The sequence below is a fragment of the Somniosus microcephalus genome, chromosome 15 (genome assembly GCF_052327205.1).
Source record: "Somniosus microcephalus isolate GS21.2 chromosome 15, FLI_Smic_1.0, whole genome shotgun sequence".
Classification (NCBI taxonomy): Eukaryota; Metazoa; Chordata; class Chondrichthyes; order Squaliformes; family Somniosidae; genus Somniosus; species Somniosus microcephalus.
The window spans coordinates 74,685,041-74,706,433 of record NC_141001.1 but is presented as its reverse complement, the minus strand read 5'-3'; the positions used below and the strand labels follow the sequence as shown (position 1 = coordinate 74,706,433).

At 43.2% G+C, this 21,393-nt stretch overlaps 1 protein-coding gene across 7 annotated transcripts in view; it reads right to left on the bottom strand.

Annotated features, from left to right (window-relative positions):
• Positions 1 to 21,393, bottom strand: part of caprin1b (cell cycle associated protein 1b) — a 121,355-nt gene that overhangs the window by 92,683 nt on the left and 7,279 nt on the right. For all 7 annotated transcript variants that reach the window (XM_086008049.1, XM_086008053.1, XM_086008050.1 and 4 more), the window contains exons 2-3: positions 9,978 to 10,040; positions 6,974 to 7,060 (exon numbers count right to left, since the gene is read on the bottom strand). In XM_086008049.1, coding sequence (XP_085864175.1) covers positions 6,974 to 7,060; positions 9,978 to 10,040 — 150 coding nt within the window. The remainder of the gene's footprint in view (positions 1 to 6,973; positions 7,061 to 9,977; positions 10,041 to 21,393) is intronic.

The following is a 21,393-nucleotide window of genomic DNA, read 5'->3' as shown; positions in this document are numbered from 1 at the left end:
AAAAGCGTCTCTGTAGCTAAGCAACAGCTTCAGCTAGACCTTGCAGAGCCTGACTGGAAAAAAAAAGCAACGAGAAGTAAAAAAACTTATAGGAAACAGCTCCTGAATTTTGCCAGTAGATAGAGCTTTCCGGACATTTAACCTCCGGTTAAACGAAAGTTTCCTGTATTTAGCTTGCTTAAGCTCAATGATTTGTAGTACTAGGGGGAAAAAAGGAAATTGAGCCTTCTGTAACTACTGTATTTAGGCCGAACACATGTAATTAGCTTATTGAGGAGGGAAAATACACCAGTTTAGAGAATACTCCATTTTCAGTGTTCAGCACAAGATCTTCCATTAAGTAATATAATTAAGTCTCTAGTGCTTGCTATATATATTGCAAGATTGTTAACTCTCAATTTATTTCTGCGAAAAATCCTTACAAATCACGTAGGAAATTGAAACATGTAGAAAGCTAAACTTTCATTTCCCGCATGAGGTACCAGCATTAAAAGAAATCCCTGTAACATCACAATACTCAATGTATCAGAAGTTTTTGCAACACTGATACTGAACAGTAATGGAACAGCACAAATGGTACATCTGGGCATCTGCTAGGCAATTCAAATGTTAAATTACCTTTGACAAGGTCTTCCCCTTTCTTTGAATGCAGTTCAACCTCCACATAAAAATAGATAGGCCAGTCATCAAATAAGGAAATCACAGGAACACAGTCACTTTAAGAACCTGGTAACAGAAAGCAGTCAAGCAGGCACCTGGTCTCCCTAACCCCTGCTACATAGGTAGTCTTGCTCAGCTGCTGTACTTCAATTATTTTGATGTCGATGCCAACCAAGGAAAAAAAGCTGATGATCACAGAACATTAATCTTCAAGTCAGTAGGCAATCTGAAGCTCTTCCAATTGCCTACTGGTCCAAAGCCAAAGACCAGCTTTCAGGTTCAATTCATGGTCTGCTAAGTTGACTACAACGGAGCAAGAAATATGAAGCCAGGGGGCCCATTTCTAATCGCTAGCCAATGACTTGCTGAAAAGTGCCTGCTTAGAGCCATCAGGTTAACTATGATTCCACTCTGTAGACAAAATGCCTGTTTACATTCACCATCTAGACGCGCACATAAATAATTGCCACTTGGGCAAGGTACTACAGGGCTACCAGCACCTTAAAGTGGCAACAGGAAAGAATTGGAATTACAAAATAATTAAATGGAAACTAAGTCTCAACTTTGAGGGCAGCCTGAAGCAGAGAAAGCTCGCCTTCAGACGTCAGATGTTTTGCAGATGATGCATTTGCCTTACGCATGAACTTGCCACACCACACCTGCAACAAGTTTCTGTCTGATCATTCTTGATCAACCAAGTAACAGAATTAAATTCTACTCTCAATCAGCAAAGTGATGGAAGGTGTCATCGACAGTGCTAACGAGCAGCACTTACTCACCAATAACCTGCTCACCGATGCTCAGTTTGGGTTCCGCCAGGACCACTCGACTCCAGACCACATTACAGCCTTGGTCCAAACATGGACAAAGAGCTGCATTCCAGAGGTGAGGCGAGAGTAACTGCCCTTGACATCAAGGCAGCATTTGACCAAGTGTGGCATCAAGGAGCCCTAGTAAAACTGAAATCAATGGGAATCGGGGGGGGGGGGGGGGGGGAACTCTCCACTGGCTGGAGTCATACCTAGCACAAAGCAAGATGGTTGTGGTTGTTGGAAGTCAATCACCACAGACCCAGGACATCGCTGCAGGAATTCCTCAGGGCAGTGTCCTAGGCCCAACCATCTTCAGCTGCTTCATCAATGACCTTCCCTGGTTCGTAAGGTCAGAAGTGGGGATTTTCGCTGATGGCTGCAGTGTTCAGTGCCATTCGCAACTCTTCAGATAATGAAGCAGTCCATGCATGCACCAAGACCTGGACGACATTCAGGCTAGGGCTGAAAAGTGGCAAGTAACATTCGCGCCATGTAAGTGCCAGGCAATGACAATCTCCAACAAGTGAGAGTCTAACCACCGCACCTTGACATTCAACGGCATTACCATTGCCGAATCCCCCACCATCAACATCTTCGGGGGTCACCATTGACCAGAAACTTAACTGGACCAGCCGGCTACCGACCATAGAGCATATACCAGAAACGCTGTCTACGGAGGTCACGGTCCATCAAAGACCCTACCCACCCCAGCCACAGTCTGTTCGCCCTCCTACCATCTGGGAGACGCTACAGATGCATTCGCACCTGTACGACCAGATTTAGGAACAGCTTCTTTCCCAGGGCTGTCATCCTACTGAACTCCACAAATAAACTCTAAAGCCTGCACATCTGCCAATGCACTTTATTATGGTTATATTTATGTTAATATACTACAAGCCAAATGTATGTTGAATGTTTAAATGTCTTAATCCAAATGTACACTCTCGGGAGCCGCAAGCCTACATTTCGTTGTACTGCACTTGTGCACTAACAATGACAATAAAAGTTGATTTGATTTTGATTTGATTTGATTTGAGATAAACACTGTGGCAACAAGAAGTTAGAGGCTGGGTATTCTGCGGCGAGCGTCTCACCTCTCGACTCCCCAAAGCCTTTCCACCATCTACAAGGCACAAGTCAGGAGTGTGATGGAATACTCTCCACTTGCCTGGATGAGTGCAGCTCCAACAACACTCAAGAAGCTTGACTCCATCCAGGACAAAGCAGCCCGCTTGATTGGCACCCCATCCACCACCTTAAACATTCACTCCCTCCACCACTGGCGTACCGTGGCTGCAGTGTGTACCATCTACAAGATGCACTGCAGCAACTCACCAAGGCTTCTTCGGCAGCACCTCCCAAACCCACGACCTCTACCACCTAGAAGGACAAGGCCAGCAGGCGTATGGGAACACCACCACCTCCAAATCACACACCATCCTGACTTAGAAGTATATTGCCGTTCCTTCGTCGTAGCTGGGTCAAAATCCTGGCACTCCTTCCCTAACAGCACTGTGGGAGTAGCTTCACCACAAAGATTGCAGCAGTTCAAGGCGGCGGCTCACCACCACCTTCTCAAGGGCAATTAGGGATGAGCAATAAATGCTGGCCTTGCCAGCGACACTCATCCCATGAATGAATAAAAAAAATCTTCTATAACCCAGTTGTCAAACTGCATGGTAATAGGTTACCCAATATATAACTAACTAAATAGCCTAGATTTATGAATGGCGATTCTACCTGCATAAAAATTCATGATTTTACAAACAAAAGCAACATTCTCACCCAAAAATAGTGGACAATTTTGATTTTGAGACAACTGAAACTTAATTTTAAGCCACCATTTGGATTTGGTCTTAGTAATTAAATGTACCTTTGTGTTTTTTAGTTCTGTCACATCACCTCTAAGGAACCGAACAATAGGCCATGAGGAAGCAGTGAATGCAAATTGACTTCCAGAAGACATTGGATAAAGCTCTACTCAAAATGCTGTTAGTTAAACTCAAAGCTGTACAGATTCAGAATAATCCCTGGTAATGTGTTTTAAAAATTGGCTTATGGGTAGAAAACAAGTACTCACTAAAGGACATGCACCAAGACATAGGAACAGGAGTAGGCCATTCAGCCCCTCGAGTCTGCTCTGCCATTCAATTAGTTCACGTCTATTCTGCACCTCAACTTCATTTATCCACCTTTGCTCCATATCCCTTGATACTCTTACCTAACTAAAATCTCAGTCTTGAAAGTTCCTATTTATTGTTCTAGCATCCTCAATAGAATCGCCATCCATAAATCTAGGCTATTTAGTTAGTTATATATTGGGAAACCTATTACCATGCAGTTTGACAACTGGGTTATAGAATTATTTTTTTTAATTCGTTCATGGGATGTGGGTATCGCAGGCGAGGCCAGCATTTATTGTCCATCCCCAATTGCCCTTGGAGGAAGAGAGTTCCAGCTTTCTACTACCCTTTGTGTGAAGAAGGACTTCCTGATTTAGCTCCTGAATGGCCTAGCTGTAATTTTAAGATTAAGTATTGAGTCCAGTTCTAGTCACAGCTACAAGGGAGACTTCCAAGCAGGTACTACACAGTAGAACAACAAAGCTGATCCTAGTGTTAAAGGTCTGAGATACAAGAAAAGACAGGGCAAACTTCTCAGGCTTGAAGAGGCATCCAAGACGTGATCTTTTAAAAGTACAGATATAGTTAAGCGAATGGAAAATGTAAACCCTTGTTACTTTTTGCAAGAGTAGAGGGACATAGATCCAAATTAAAACTGATGGCAAGAAATTCTTCTGCACTGATCATGTGGATTAGACTTCCAGGAAGGGAAGGTGGTAAAAATCATGCAATTTTCTTAATACAGGAAACTTTGGTTAATCCGGAGGTTAACTGTCCGGAATGCTCGATCCACCGGCAAAAGTTTCCTGTAATTAGATAATGAAATGGCAGGACTTTTGCATCTTTTTGCATGAATGAATGAATGATGAGCCGATTGACCTTCCTCGCCCGTAATTATCTTGTGATCTTGTTCCTCAAATACCAATTATATCTGATGAGTAAAGCTGCATCTTTTGTCGTCGATCCCATGATTTGCGCACTTCCTGTACCTTTATCCCAAGTCACCAAACTTGTGATTTTTCACTCATTCACACCTTCTCACTTTCCTCAAGCAAATCTGAAATTGGTTCCCTGTTGCATACAAAGGGATTTCCATCCTGTGTCCAAACTGCTCTCTACTGTACTTTTGAACAGATGCTCTTCGTGCAGGCAAACATTTCAGAATGGGAGACTCATGTTTCACATAAATACCTCCTACTCTAATATAATGCTGGAAAGTTTTGCTTTCAAGGGACAACTGTGGCCACACTGGATTAGAAAGAAGTCAATCAGTTCCAATCTTGATTATCTTTTTCACTGGTAGTAAGAATTTTTCATACACTCCACCAAAAAGTCTACATCTACTGTTGCATAGTTGGTTTAAGGAGAGACAATCCAACCCTGACTACTTGAAATGCATTTCTAGGCAGGTTTTTTTGTGTGAAAAATCTGATTTAAATGTTCATATCGGGCCACTTAAATATGGGTAAATAATAACTGCCATTTTGACACTATTTATATGTACAAAAATACACCAAATAAATTACAAAACAGATTCTTGATAGTTTGGTTGTCACTATGATTTCCATGATATTGGACATTTTTACCAGGACTACTGCTATCTGATTGTCAAAAATGCCATCGACAACATTACAATGTTAACAATAATACTCGCAAGCACCAGTAATTTCACTCGTGGCAACTGAACAAACAGTAACTAAGCTGAATCCGGTGGTGATTAGATAATAGATAAACCACTCCCTGCGGACTAGGATCTGGTAGTTACGTTGGTCCCAGCATCCAATTGAAGATTGACTGAAGCTGTACGTGGGTCATTTTTCAAACTAACATGCAAGGTAGATTACCTATATCTATTTTTTCTTTCACAAAAACAGTCAATCATATAGCTCAAGTTAACAAGCTTCTGTGCTCTTAGCTGTCTCAAAACTTAAATCTCATTCCATACTGTGTTCTGTACTACATTTGAATAGTCTCTCACAGGTGCTCATGTCAAATTCCTCTCCTAAAAAGCTTCTAAGACTCAGCAACCCAAAGCTCCTGGAGCAGTATTCGTTTCATCTGGTTCCAGAATACGTTAAGACCAGCACTCTAAATACTGTAGAGAATAAGCCCCACTTCCAAGTTCTGCAGAGTTCAGAACTAAAGCCTCATTAATACTACACTGACTGCTGAGGTACTGGCTAAGTCCACTGCAGAAGTCAAAATGTTAGTCAGCCAAGTTAACCTAAAAGACTGATTAATACCAGCACCAAGTGCTGAAACTAATTATTTTTAAAAAGGTAAAAGCTGCAAAAGTGTACACCCCAGAGGATCATGACATCACCTTATTTGGTTTTTGTGAATCAATGCAGAATGCAAAGTGGTTTCTGCTCAAAGACAATGGCTCCTTGGAACAGATCACTGATTTCCAGTTTAGGATGTGTGAGAGAGATCTTTGTGTTCAACATAAGGACCGTCGATACTGCAGAATGTAACACTTTCCATTTTGGGCAGTGTCAGTAACAAGCAATTCCAGGCGATGTATAACATTTAGATATAGACTAAAGCACTGACAATACCTCTTATGCCGATCTCAGAAGATGGCCCACTGCACCAATCTGATACCTTGTCATTTCCATAAAGGTATCCTATGGCTTGAGGGAGATTGCAGATTAATGTCAATTAGGGACAATTTCTGTATTGAGTTCATGGCACTGGGGAACTGGATTGAGGCTATCCAAGCTAGTTTTGCATAGGACACGAGCCCAGGAAACAAAATAGATTCTCATTGTATCAGGTTGTTGGGTGTAAACTTGGGTCAAAAATGAACAACTTTGCACCATCAGTGTCCCTTGATCTGCATTCTAGTCTCTGACCTGGAACACCAGTTCCTGGGTTTCTTAGGGGAGCTGAACCAAGATCAGTCTTTCTTTCAAAATCACTTTGAAAGAGTTGATCCGTCAGAAAATTTGGAGCAAGATGTGTACATCCATTTCTGAAAAGAACCTTATGGCAGAATATGACAGATTAATGCAAATAACACATCCCAAAGCCAAGTTAACACAATGGTAGTGGTTTATTTTTTTTTAAAGTTAACTTATTATTCCTTGGCAGAAGTTTTCTAAACACAAATTAACCACAAAGAATCAAATTGGACATCAAACAAGAGTTTTTTCCCCTGTTGTGGAGCAAATCAAAATGTCGGCAACTACTGAATAAAAAAAGTGAAATTAACAGAAGATGATTATATGTAGCAAGGGCTGGAGAAAATGCTGCATCTATGTAGCAAGTACACATTTCAAAAGGTGAAAGACAGTAATACTACAATCTGTTAATTATGTGCCAGCAGTTTCTATCCAATTAGCTGCCCCCCACCACCCCCATCTCTTGCATACTTACATCTTGGCCTAATGCAATGAAGCTCCGCTGCAATTCACGCGCAAACTCCAGGTTATTTGCAACTTCTTGTAACTTTCCAACAGCTTCCTACAAGAAAATGAAAATATGTTTTCACTTATCTTTAAAAGTCCATCAACTGAATTGATCATACCGCACGATGCCTTCCTTGGTCTGTCAGAGGGAAATCAATTTAAAAGGTATTTGCTCCTTTAGTAAATCCTGCAAGTGATTAGCCAAAGAACTGACAAATTCTCATCAGTTAACAGCAGAATACTTTCAGCAAATGAAGTCAATGTACAACAATATGATTATTGCTGCTAAGAATTCAAGCCCCCAACTACCAACACAGAAAAACATTAATTTTGAGTTTTCCTGGTAGATGTAAAAACCTATATATGGCCCACCTTTACTCACTACCTAGGTCTTTGGATTTATATTTGGGTAGAAGCAGTAAAGGAAAATCGAGAGGACTCTGCAATGTTAGGTCTGCAAAATCCGTTACTATTGACATTTCAAACTTTTAAATCTTTCCCAAAACCTACTATAGAACACATGCTGCCAAGATGTGGTCAGTGGGAGATACTGGATGCACTGCTCCTGACCAATGTAAACTATCTTTATGCAGCTTACAGATGTAACAAGAACATGAAAATATCAGACTTTATTCTGTTAAGAAAAATAATTTTAAAAACCATCAGTCAAACCTTAACTTTTAACCACAGGCAAAACAAACCAACAGTTTTTATAAATTTGTTTATGGGATGTGGGCGTCGCTGGCAAGGCCAGCATTTATTGCCCATCCCTAGTTGCCCTTGAGAAGGTGGCGGTGAGCCGCCTTCTTGAACCGCTGCAGTCCGTGTGGTGAAGGTACTCCCACAGTGCTATTAGAGAGGAAGTTCCAGGATTTTGACCCAGCGATGATAAGGATTGGCGATATACTTCTAAGTCAGGATGGTGTGTGACTTGGAGGGGATCTTGGAGGTGGTGGTGCTCCCATGCGCCTGCTGCCCTTGTCCTTCTAGATGGAACAGGTTGCGGGTTTGGGGGGTGCTGCCGAAGAAGCCTTGGCGAGTTGCTGCAGTGCATCTTGTAGATGAAACACATCTGCAGCCATGGTACGCCGGTGGTGGAGGGAGTGAATGTTTAAGGTAGTGGATGGGGTGCCAATCAAGCGGGCTGCTTTGTCCTGGATGGTGTCGAGCTTCTTGAGTGTTGTTGGAGCTGCACTCATCCAGGCAAGTGGAGAGTATTCCATCACACTCCTGACTTGTGCCTTGTAGATGGTGGAAAAGTTTTGGGGAGTCAAGAGGCGAGACACTCACCGCAGAATACCCAGCCTCTGACTGGCTCTTGTTGCCACAGTATTTATGTGGCTGGTCCAGTTAAGTTTCTGGTCAATGGTGACCCCAGGGTGTTGATGGTGGGGGTTTCAGCGATGGTAATGCTGCTGAATGTCAAGGGGCGGTGGTTAGACTCTCGCTTGTTGGAGATAGTCATTGCCTGGCACTTGTGTGGCGCAAATGTTACCTGCCACTTACCAGCCCAAGCCTGAACATCGTCCAGGTCTCGTTGCATGCGGCCATGGACTGCTTCATTATTGAGGAGTTGCAAATGGCACTGAACACTGTGCAGTCATCAGTGAACATCGCCATTTCTGACCTTATGTTGGAGGGAAGGTCATTGATGAAGCAGCTGAAGATGGTAGGGCCTAGCACACTGCCCTGAGGAACTCCTGCAGCGATGTCCCGGGGCTGTGATGATTGACCTTCAACCACCATAACCATCTTCCTTTGCGTTAGGTATGACTCCAGCCAGGAGAGTTTTCCCACCCGATTCCCATTGACTTCAGTTTTACTAGGGCTTCTTGATGCCACACTCGGTCAAATGCTGCCTTGATGTCAAGGGCAGTCACTCTCACCTCACCTCTGGAATTCAGCTCCTTTGTCCATGTTTGGACCAAGGCTGTAATGAGGTCTGGAGTCGAGTGGTCCTGGCGGAACCCAAACTGAACATCAGTGAGCAGGTTATTGGTGAGTAAGTGCCGCTTGATAGCACTATCGATGACACCTTCCATCATTTTGCTGACGATTGAGTGAAGACTGATGGGGCAGTAATTGGCCGGATTGGATTTGTCCTGCTTTTTGTGGACAGGACATACCTGGGCAGTTTTCCACATTGTCTGATAGATGCCAGTGGTGCAGCTGTACTGGAACAGCTTGGCTAGAGGCGCGGCTACTACATTTACATTTGTGGTGCAAAAAAACAGCAACGAACATAATGGAGACCAAGGCATGAAAAGAAATATTAGTGCACTATTAGAAAGCAACCTAAAATATAGCCAACAGGATTATCGGCTTCAATCAATATTCATGCATACATTACAGCAAGGAATAGCAAGATTCAGTCATCCAGTCTTAGCCAAGAAAATGCTGGAAAACAGACCAGCTTCATCTGATTTTACAAAAGCTTTTGCAAAACATATCGGACCAGGTGACATGCATCTTATTGCTACAAAACATCAACTAAAGTTTGCGCCAATAGATCTTCGAAAGATAGAAAGGGGAAAGGGGAACTCTGTTCTTGAGTGTTATAAAGGAAGGAATTGGTGAAAGTACTCAAAGGGGGGCAGAGTACAAAATAAGACTTACTCTTCCAAGCTGCACATATGTAATTACAGTAAAGCTTTTTTTTTTTTAAATAAAGCTGGGCGAAGGGGTAGATGTATTTCACACAAAGTCAATGAACAATCCATTTAATCCAAATACAAGATTAAAATAGTTTGCACTCTGCTGGTACAAATAGATAGTTTTATGGCTGAGGTTGGGGGATCTATTATTTTCAGCACAATTTTGCCAGTATTTGGCTGGCACACTACACAAGAGAATGGGGATGGGGAGGAAACGGATCTTCCCAGAAAAAAGGATGTTCACCCCAACTATGAGCTTGTGAAGTTCTATCAACTGCGGGGGTGGGGGGGTGCGGTTTAAATCCAGAAATCACTTACCAATTGGTCTTGGTTAAGGACTTCACCTCTGTCGAGTCTTTCTTGGTAGTCATCCAGCTTGCCCTTTAACAAAAAGCAATTCCCAGATCAAAATGGTGAAATTATCTGAATGTAGCAAATGTACTGAATTTTCAGTCTTCAAAATCCACAGACGAGATAAATACATCAAAAAAAGCTTAGATCCTCCCACGTTACTGAATAGTATCCCTTTCCATTTTGCCTCCCACATTTCTTGTTTCAAATACGCATGCTACAGATTCTGCACCGAATGCCCACAAGCATCCACTTTCCATTGTATTCAGATATACTTAAACCATGACAAAATACAACTTGATTAATATAGCCCACATACACAGTGGAGCACCACAATCAAAGATATAAAGGGTACTGGAAATCTTACAATGCTTGGGGTGGGACAAAATGTGGACAAGAACCTTCTATTATTCAGAAAACTCTTCAGATAGCATGGACCAGAAGACGAATGTGAAAGTATGTGAAGGTCACTTCAGTTACTGAGTTAGCACACTCAAGGTGATGTAATTGGCACCATCCATTTTGTATTATTGTGGCGCTCTCACTCTCCTGCTTCAAAAAGTTGTAACTGGCAAGAATTTATTTTGCATCTCTTCAAAATGCTCTGTAGAATCTGTATAATACTTGAATTACACAGAAGCCTTTAGGATTAGCAAGAGTTAGCAATAACACCAATTTTTAAATCTGGCCTATTTCAATTTCATCAATTGTCCACAGCCTCTTGGAAACTCCATGTTGCGCATTTGGGAGAGAAGGAGCGACAAAGATATGCAAAATGAGGCAAGAGATGCATGGGGCAATACAAGGAGGAAGGAACGATTACAGATCATGTCGTCAGTCAATGGCTAGTTAAGTATATTTAAACAGATTTTGGATCGCCGTTTAATCTATAATTTAGATGTATAAATTTGTGATTAATGGCTTCTTACGAACACAACTGAACACTGACCTAATGCTAAACTGAAACTGTCCAGCTTTGTTGAAAAGTACCTGCAACTCTAGCATAATGAATGTGTTTCCCTGGTGAAAGCATAACACCCACCCAATGAGCAGGGTGCAGCCTGGATAGTCAATTAACCTCCTCTGTAGACCCCTCTGGCAGTGCACTCCCCACAGGCGAGTATCCTACACACATTCACCACCAGTTTCACTAATACCACATTTATTTGGCAGAAGCAAACATGTAAAACAAGCCATGAAGCAGCAGTGCCATTGGAGGTACTGAGACACCCCCCCTCCCCCACTTCAGGGGGGGTTTCACTGCCTCCAGAGGCAAATGCTGCTACAAAAATAAAAGGCTACTGCCAGTAGTACTTACCATCAGGCCTGCAGTCAAAATGAGAGAGTCACAACTACAATCTGAGTGCATAAAGTCATAATTCTCCCAAGTGTTACCAAAATCCACCTGTAATATAAGGCAAAATTTGCACCAGGCAAAGTATACGAGTAGCCTTGTATAGGCAGCCGTAAACCTCCCTTCCTTTGGCTGAAATTGAGAATTCATCATCACTTCACTCCAAAGCAAACCCCAGTGCCGCTTTATCTTATTTTCTCAACACAAAATTACCATTTCAACAAGTATCTGATTACCAGGGCTCAACTGTTCCCTCATCAACAGCTGGAATCCTGTTATAAATGGATACACGCCGAACTGTCTGTATTTCCTATCGGAGCCAGTGTAAGAATCAATATGCTACATTTAGTAGCAAACTCGAATAATAGTCAAATTTGACATTATTTCTCCCCTCACGTAGGCACATCAAAAAAAAATGAACTTCTATAAATAGTTGGTGCTTTGGACCTTGTCTGTAAACATTCTGTACTTGAAACACTAAATTCACACCTTAATGTGTCATACTTGATCACTTTCTTATTTCTTTACAGATTACGCAAGCTGGAACCGGCACCTATTGGATATTGAAAACCAAAGTCCTTGTTGAAACTTAGTGGTATTTTGCTTAAAGCCTGGTTAGAGCTTGTTGATCAGTGCCAAGTTTACACCATGCCAACAAATATGTACATGTATAAACTGCACATATTACAAGTAGAATATAAGCATTTAACAAACATTATAAAGGAAAAACAAAAATTAGAAGCCACAATAACAAGTATAGTGATTTTTTGAATAACGTCCACAGTGGTTAGTATTTTCTTTGCTAGTGTTCACTCATTTTTCCAATTATATTCATTACTCCACTTCCTGATAAGGCTGCAGGTATAGAGCAGCAGGAACATTCTTCAAATAGAAATTGCATAACAACAAAATCCACTTTCCTGACCTGCATGAGCAGGCTAGGCTGGCTCACCAGCCCATTTGTGATCAGAAAAAAGAGAACCTCTAGCAATGTCCATCACTGCTGGTGAACATTTCTATTTGCCACTGACTGGAGAATGGCACTAACTGGCAAACAGAACACAGTTCGCCCACTATAAATTGAGAGTATTGACAGGGTTTCAAAAGAGAAAACACTGGATGTTAAAAGTAGTTAAGAAACTAAAAGTCAGATATTGCATGCATAATACAAGCTTTTTTTTTCTGACCCAACAAAGAGTCTTAACTAAAATGTGCCACCTACTGCGACTTGAATCTGCCAACTAATATCTAAGTAAGGCCAACACCGTAGTTCAATTATGGATAGCATTCTCTGGACCTAACTCACTAGAAATGAAGAGACTGTCCAGAACAATTTCAGTTAAGGTCCCATACAGGTGCAAGGAAGGAAGGTATACCGACATAGGCTAGACTCAAAACTAGATTCACGGTGAAGTGGCCTACTCTTTTGTCATACACATAAGCTGTACATCAGATTTTAACAGGCTCGGGGAAGAAAATGCCGATTATTCAAAAAGGGAGGGGGCTAGAAATAAGGCTGCAGAGTTTATCCATCAGAAACTAAGGCCGCGATTTTGCCGGCGCTCAAAGGGCGGATTTGGAGGCAGGTCAGGTGGTAAAATCGCAAATATTACCGGCAGGTTCCGATCCCGCTGTCAACCCGCCTCCGTGCAACTTTCCCAAAGGTGGCCTCCCAGACTCCCGATCGGTCCCGCCACCAAGCAGCGGGATAGGCCCTTAAGGCAGTTAACTGCCTGGATAATGCTTTTTGACAGCGGTTTTAGATTTTGCCACTTTTTCTGCCTGTTCCACGCCGTTCCCAAACCACGCCAGCTGATTGTGGCAGATTCACAAGTGGCTGTCTTCTTCACAGCTGCAGCTCCAGCATAAAAACGTAGCTCTTAACAAGGCTCCGTTGCAGATGGCAGAACTTTGTTTTTTGGGAAAACTTTTTGCAGGTCTAGTGATCTTGGAAGTGGTGAAGCTGGGGTCCATCTCCACTGTGACCTCCTCGAAAAACCCTCTCCCCCCCCACACTGACTGAGCGCTTCCTCAACCTAGATATATACCAGCAGCATGGGAACCATTTATTTCCTTTCATCCTGGTCCTCAGATTCGGAGGAAGAGCAGCCGCGGCAGCTGCAGAACCGGGCACAGCAGCAGCACCAACAGCAGGAGCGCCAACCTCCTGCTCAGCTACCTGATGCTGCACAGGGCAGAAGGCGTCAGCGCAGGGCTGCACGTCGCTGCAGGAGATACCCCCAACGCAGGATTTACAGGCCGAGGATGACCTTCCTCAAAATGACTGAGCAGCAATGCCAAAGGAGGCTGAGACTTTCGCGAAAGGTAGTCAGTGACATCTGCGCAATGCTGCACCAACACTTGGAGCTACTTGGAGACAAAGGCTAACCCCTGAAGATGTGGCTGATGACGCCATTGAGGAGGCCATCAAACGAAGCTGAGTAGTGCTACAATGCCAGCCACATTTCGACCAGATCCATCATCGAGCAAACCATCAGCTTGCTGAAGATGCGATTCAGATGCCTTGACAGATCAGGTGGATCCCTACAGTACTCAGCAGCCAGGGCCTGCTGTGCACTGCACAGTATCACACAGCTTCGTGGCTTGCAGCTGCCTGAGGAACAAGTGGCTCAGCGCATAGCCCCCTCAGATGAGGAGGAAGACCACCTTGCGGAGGCAGATGAGCCAGCTGCAGCAGCACGCGAGCACATTGCTGCCCGGGATGCACTAATCTTTGCCAGATTCGCTTAGGTAGATGAATCAAACACTTGTGGCTGGCACCTTCTTAATACACCATAGACATGGACAAGAAGCTGTGGGTTCCTATCACTCTGACCACCATCATTACAAATGCAAGTTGCCCCGAGCCCTCAATGTGCAACTTCCATTTCCCAGATCACATAGGCCAGAACTTCAACTGTTTGCCATCACTTCTGTTTAATCAATACACAAAAGGATGACAATGGCAAATATTAAAGACAACAGAACAGACTACCCTTGTGACTAATTGTGCTTTATCTTCCTCTAACGTGTGCTTCCCCTGTGGCTTTAGCAGATGTGGAGGCACCTTGCTCACTTTCATGCTGCTCCTGCTTCGACACCTTTAGCGGGTGTCCTCTGGGTTTGTGAGCCTGTGAGGGCTCGGCAACAGTCTGCTCCTCCTGCGTCTGTGCAGGGGCTGAGACGCCCATCTTCATTGGGTGAGGGCTCTGACCGAGGGCTACTCAGTGGCATGGGAGTGTGAGCGCTTGGAGAGGAGCCCCCACTTCCTTGTTGCCTGCCACCAACATTCCTCGCATAGATCAGCCCCACTTCAGTGCTAGCAAGTGGCTTGACAGCACCTTGCTGCACATCAGGAGGGGACCACGAGAACCTGAATCTGCACTGGCAGTCCTACTCAAAAAGGACTTCCATGAAGCTCTGGTTTTTCTGCTCAATAGCAGACCAGCACTCCTCCAGGGATGTCAGTCTATTCTGAACATTCACCATGTTTTCCTGACTCTGGTGACTTATTTCCTCCATGACCGTAGCCATCCTTTCCGTGGTGGTGCGTTCTTGCACCATTGCCTCCACAAAGGCACTGCTCATGTTAGACATGGACTCCTCCATCCTCTCCCCACTCGCAGTTACCCTGGATGCAAAACCTGCCAGAGACTCCTGCACTTGTTCCTGGAGTTCCAGCACCGCTCTCTTTCTAGATGGCCCCAGAGGCACAGGGTCCACATGCAGCTGAGCAGAGTTGGGAGCGCCCTGCAGCCTCCGACGAGGACTCTCCACTGCTGTCCTTGTCTCCACCATCTGCTGACGCTCACTTGTGAGCTGTGATACACCAGGTGACAACACTACTCTATGTCCCGAAAGTCCCACCGAGGTGTGAGTGTCTGCGCTGGTGCTGGGTGCGCCGAATTCTGCTGACGCTGCGCCCTCAGAGGTTGCAGGTTCCGCTGAGGAGTCTTCCGGCTCAGGCTCTTCCTCCTGGATAGTGGGGAGGGGGTTGTTGATGGTCCTGTGGGGGAGTAAAGGCGTGAGTTATACATGTGATATTAACGTAGCATGCACATAGAATTGTGCAGATGATCATAAGTCAATCTGTAGGAGCATCAGATGCCGTATCAGTCACTCATGCAATGTAAATGAGAGAGATGCAAATCTATTCTGTCACCAGCTTGCTCTGCTGCCCCCGTCTGACCGTCCCCCACTTCCACATCCTCATCGCCTCCAATGATCTCCAGGGCCGTCTCCTCAGGGTTGGTGAGATGGGCTATGGTAGGTGGCCCTCCTCCTGTCTTAGTCTTCTCCCTCTTATTGTGGGCTCTCTTTTCCTGCAATGAGGGACACACGTGGAGTTTGAGTGAGAATGATGGAGTGAATGTAGAGAATCCATAGCATAAATGCTTAGAAGCGAGACAAAGATAGAGTGAGGTGCCAATACCAAGGGCCCTCCCTGTGTGTTGTTAGTTGTTGGCATCGCATCACAGTGATAGCGAGTGTGAGGGCAGCATAGTCGAATAGTGAAGTGATTGTGTACATAGAGAGAGGGATGGTAAAGGGTGCAAGGGATGTAGGGTAAAATGGGATGTGCAGGAGTAGGTTGACAATGCAGAGTGCTGGTGATGAGAGGAGATGGGGAGCAAATTGAGGACAAGTGTGATATTATACTCACTTTTCCTGAGTGGATCAGGTCATTGAACCATTTTCTGCACTGCACCCAGGTTCGAGGGCACATGGATCTGGAGCTCACCTCCTGAGCAATTTGCAGCCAGACTGCTTTGGCTTGCTGTGGTGGCTTCTTCTGCCCAGAGGATGGGAACAGTGTGCCCTGTGCCCTCCGACTCCCTCCACAAGAGCACGGAAGGAGTCATCATCAATTCGGAGAGGCCTCGGCCCTTGAGGTAGTCATGGCAGCAGCTGTCGGAAGGAAATCCAGCAGCAAATAATGCGAATGAACCAAGGCTGCCTGGGCCCCTTAAACGCAGCTGGCTCAGACGTCAGCAGAGGTGAGTTACAGACCCAAAACACTAATTGGCCAGGGAACACACACGCAGGGACTCAATTGCCCAATCAGGGCAAAAATCGCGAATTTTTACCGGCTGAAAGTGGCGGCGGGACCGGAACCCACCGATCACCTGACCCGCACCCAACCCACCACCAATGGGAAAATCGCGGCCTCAGTATTTGCTGTATCTTATAGACAAGTATTGGGACCATTTACTTACCAGAGTGCTTACAATCCTTATCCTTTCAAATTCCCATACAGTCCAGGTTAGCCCTGAAGCCAGCAATTCTCAAACAGAAAATTCAAGATGTATTTATTGAACTAGCACTCCTCATTGTAAAATCTACCTATTTCTTCAAAAAATGCTAAATAAAACAAAGATAGGAAGCAAAAACAGCAGAGCGGTTTCTTCCAATCACTCTCGTGCATTGTCTTGCAGCTGTCCATGAGCTGTGTTAGCAGTGGTCGAGAGAGGGGCATGAGGCCCTAGGGACCCACCAGAGACAACATTTGGAACAGAAAAAAATGTATTCGCTTAGAGAAATATGTTTCATTTAATACCAAAAGAGGAACAAAATCTGTTGGTAGACAACCAGAATGAATGTAACCAAATATAGTAAAGTAGGCCTGACTCGAGACAATGGTGTTTTCGAACTCTCAATGTAGTGGTTTTTTAAAAATCATAAATCAATACACTAGCCTCAAGGTTTTTGATTTTTCTGGCTAAATTTACATGCGCATCAACACAATTTCATCCTTATTCACAGCCCTGGGGATTTTTGTGCAACATGTTGAACTGTGGATTAGTGAAGTCAGCACTATGGTAACTTTTGGCATTACTGATGCACTTGCCATATACAACACTGCATGCAAAAATTAACAGAGCCAGTCGCAGAGGAGACTTAAAAAGGCATGTGGTTAGCAAGGGAAGTTAGGAGAAGGATTTCAACTATGGAAAACAGCCAAGTGAAACAACAGAAGAATTTATCAATGCTGTGCAGAAACCATATTGAAATCTTTCTGGAAAAACAATGTTCGACCACTTCAACTCTAGAAAAGGCCATGAAGCATAGAGAAATAATATAACTAACATAAGCAGCCACAGATGTTACAAGACAAATGAACTTCTGGACAATAAATTCAATTGAACCCTAGCAAATCACACTAGTAAAATAAACCCTGTAAACAAGACACATCACTACAGTAGGTTTTGTATGTCCATCTATTTCAGTTATAAATGATCAACCCAAAAGACACTATTGTTGCTTCCCTTCACTTCAAACTTGAAAACAGTCAACCAGTACAAATGTATCTAAAAAGCAGCATAACTTTAAAAATGTCATGACATTATCAAAGCAACAATCAAATCCACATTTCAGATGTGGCAAAACACAGAATAAAGAACACAAACCCCAAACCACTTGGCACATCTCCATGACTTAGGGAATGAGGGAACTTACAGCCATTACCTTTGCCCAACCAACCAGGGGGGCGGGGGGCATTTTAAGCAAGCCGAAGTGAACACACAACATCTGAATCAAATCAGCTCATGAAGGAGCAAGAACTGGCAACAACTGCCCAGAATGCAATGACACACTGCAAATAAAAACTTAAAAAGGTGCCAGAGGGATACTCAATTAAAACCCTAAAAAGATTTGGCAGTTAAGACAAAAGAAAATATATAAAAATTAGGAGCAGGAGTAAGCCATGCAGCCCCTCGAGTCTGCTCCGCCATTCAATAAGATCATGGCTGACCTACGACTTCAACTCCACTTTCCCACCTGATCCCCATATCCCTATTCCCTTAGAGTCCAAAAATCAGCCTTGAATGTACTCGACGACTGAGCATCCACAGCCCTTTGGATTAGAGAATTCCAAAGATTCACAGCCCTGAGTGAAGAAATTTCTCCTCATCTCAGTCCTAAATGGCCAACCCTTATCCTGAGACTATTCCCTCTAGTTCCAGGCTCTCCAGCCAGGGGAAACAGCCTCTCAGCATCTACCGTGTCAAGCCCGGCAAGAATCTTATGTTTCAATGAGATCACCTCTCATTCTTCTAAACGCCAGAGAATACAGGCCCAATCTACTCAATCTCTCCTCACAAAACAGCCCGCTCATCCCAGGAATCAATCGAGTGAACCTTCGTTGCACCCCATCCAAGGCAAGTATATCCTTCCTTAGGTAAGGAGACCAAAATTGTGCACAGTACTCCAGGTGTGGTCTCACCAAAGCCCTATAATTTCAGAAAGTCTTCCTTGCTCTTATATTCCAACCCCCTTGCAATAAAGATCATGCCGTTTGCCTTCCTAATTGCTTGCTGTACCTGTATGTTAACTTTCAGTGTTTCCTGTACAAGGACACCCAAATCCCTCTGAACACCAACATTTAATCGTTTCTCACCATTTAGAAAATATTGTTTTTCTATTCTTCCTACCAAAGTGAAGAACCTCACATTTCACCACATTATACTCCATTAGTCACCTTCTTGCCCACTCACTTAACTTGTCTATATCCCTTTGCAGACTCTGTCCTCCTCACAGCTTACTTTCCCACCTAGCTTTGTATCGTCAGCAAACTTGGATACATTATGCTCGGTCTCTTCATCCAAATCATTAATACAGATCGTAAATAGCCGAGGCCCCAGCACTGATTCATGCGGCATCCCACTGGTCAACCTGAAAATGACCCGTTTATTCCTACTCTGTCTTCTGCCCTTTAGCCAATCCTGTCTATGCTAATATATTACCCCCAACCCCATATCTTGTCTAACAACCTTTTATGTGGCACCTTATCAAATGCTTTTTGAAAATCCAAGTAAATGCCATCCACTGGTTCCTCTTTATCTACCCTGCTAGCTACATCCTCAGAAAACTCCAATAGATTTATCAAACACAATTTTCCCTTCATAAAACCATGTTGACTCAATGTTGGACTTAAATTTCCCCAAAAAATTTAACCCATGGTTTGACCAATGCACAAGACCTAAAGGTTGTAGTCACCAACTTTCCCAAAAGCTCTCCAACACGTAGCTGATTCCTCAGGAGGTGCATGAATGAATGCAGTCTGGAGTATGATAATTGCAATAAAAGTATTTAAACTGACCTTCTCAGAGATTACAAGCAGAGATTGAATCTTCTGTAATACCAAGGTACTTTTCAGAATCCTCCAATATCAACCACATGTAGCACATTAGCACCGTACAAAAATGTATAGAAATCAAATTACTCAGATGAGTAAAACCAGAGAATCAATTGTATTTTTCAGGCAATAAATGTCCAACAAAGTCTCTGCTAACATTTGGCTCTTCTTGGTCCTGAAATTTACAATCAACTCATTAGTAAGAAATGACACTATGCATAACCAAATAACTTAATTGTACAAGCGTAACATTTTCCACTGTGAAACGGTTTATGTTTCATAAACTGATTTTAAGGCCAATTCTAATTTCACCAGGTTTTTCTCCAATTTTCAACCTTCAGAGACAGTAAAATGCATCTATTCTCATGGTTTTAACGTTCTTCTAGAAATAACTGACCAAATATACAAAAATTGGTTGAATTGTAAAATGATAATTTCAATGGAAGGTTTCAGCTCATTGTGCAATCTAGAGGTATTTAATACAAAAAAAGTTGAGAGAAACAGAAGTGCTCATTGCCTTAGTGAAAACATCTAAACCAATTCCACAGGAAGAAAAAGTTGCACTTGGTGATTTACTGTAGTGGCAGATGATACACAATGCACCTACTATGCATTCGTTAATCCAGGCTTCAATTTATTGCTTACATTTTTTTTTTTTTTTTAATTCAGCTAGTCAGCATTCAGTCACGAGCAAAGTTCACAGCTTAGTGTCTCCTAAGCCCAGTATTCATTCATGTTATTAGACCAAACCATCAAGTCTTGCCTCAATTTGGATTTGCTCAGCTACCAAAAAAACCAGCCAGAAACATTTATATATCCACCAGCATAAACACATCAGGCCAGAATTTGCTGTCAAAATAAGAGTGAGGTTAATGGTGCTCGCCATTATTTATCCCTAAATGGTACAGCAACCTCATGTGCAGTTAAATGCAAATATCCAAAAGTTACTGTCAGAGTTGCACCGCTCTGCCATTAGCTTCACGCAAAAGCCATTTTGCTGTCTGCCTCACCATTGACACGCATTGAATGTCATGAAGTTGCTGTATTTGCACGGTAGATACAAACAAAAACTGCTGCAAATAATATGGGTTAGTAATTAGTAGCGCAAGTACCCTTTTAACGCCATGATAATTAATTACTGCTAATCAATCTCTCTGGCACTGAAAATTAGCTATTACAAGTGTAGAGTCGCATTCCTTCAGCTTTTGAATTTTTCGGCCAATTTTAAAAATGTCACTTACTTTTCCTTTCATAGAATGTACAGCACAGGATGCCATCTGGCCCATCATGCCTGTGCCGGCTCTTTGGTAGAGCTACCAATTAGTCCCACTCCCGTTCTCTTTCCCCATAGCCCTGCAAATGTTTCCACTTCAAGCATTATCCAATTCTCTTTTGAAAGTTAATATTGAATCTGCTTCCAGTGCCCTTTCAGGCAGTGCATTCCAGATCATAAGTCGCTGCATGAAAAATGTTTTCCTCATGTCGCCTCTGGTTCTTTTGCCAATTACTTTTAAATCTGTCCCCTCTGGTTACCGACCCTTCTGCCACTGGAAACAGATTCTCCTTATTTACTCTATCAAAACCCTTCATGATGTTGAACACCTTTATCAAATCTCCTCATAGCTTTCTCTGCTATAAAAGGAGAACAACCCCAGTTTCTCTAGTCTCATCCCTGGTACCATTCTAGTAAATCTACTCTGCATCCTCTCTAAGGCCTTGATACCCTTCCTAAAGTGTGGTGCCCAGAATTGGACACAACACTCCAGCTAACCAGTGTTTTATAAAAGGTTTAGCATAACTTCCTTGCTTTTGTACTCTATGCTAAAGCCACAGATCCTGTATACCATTTTAACAGCGTTCTCAACTTGTCCTGCCACTTCCAGGATTTGTATACG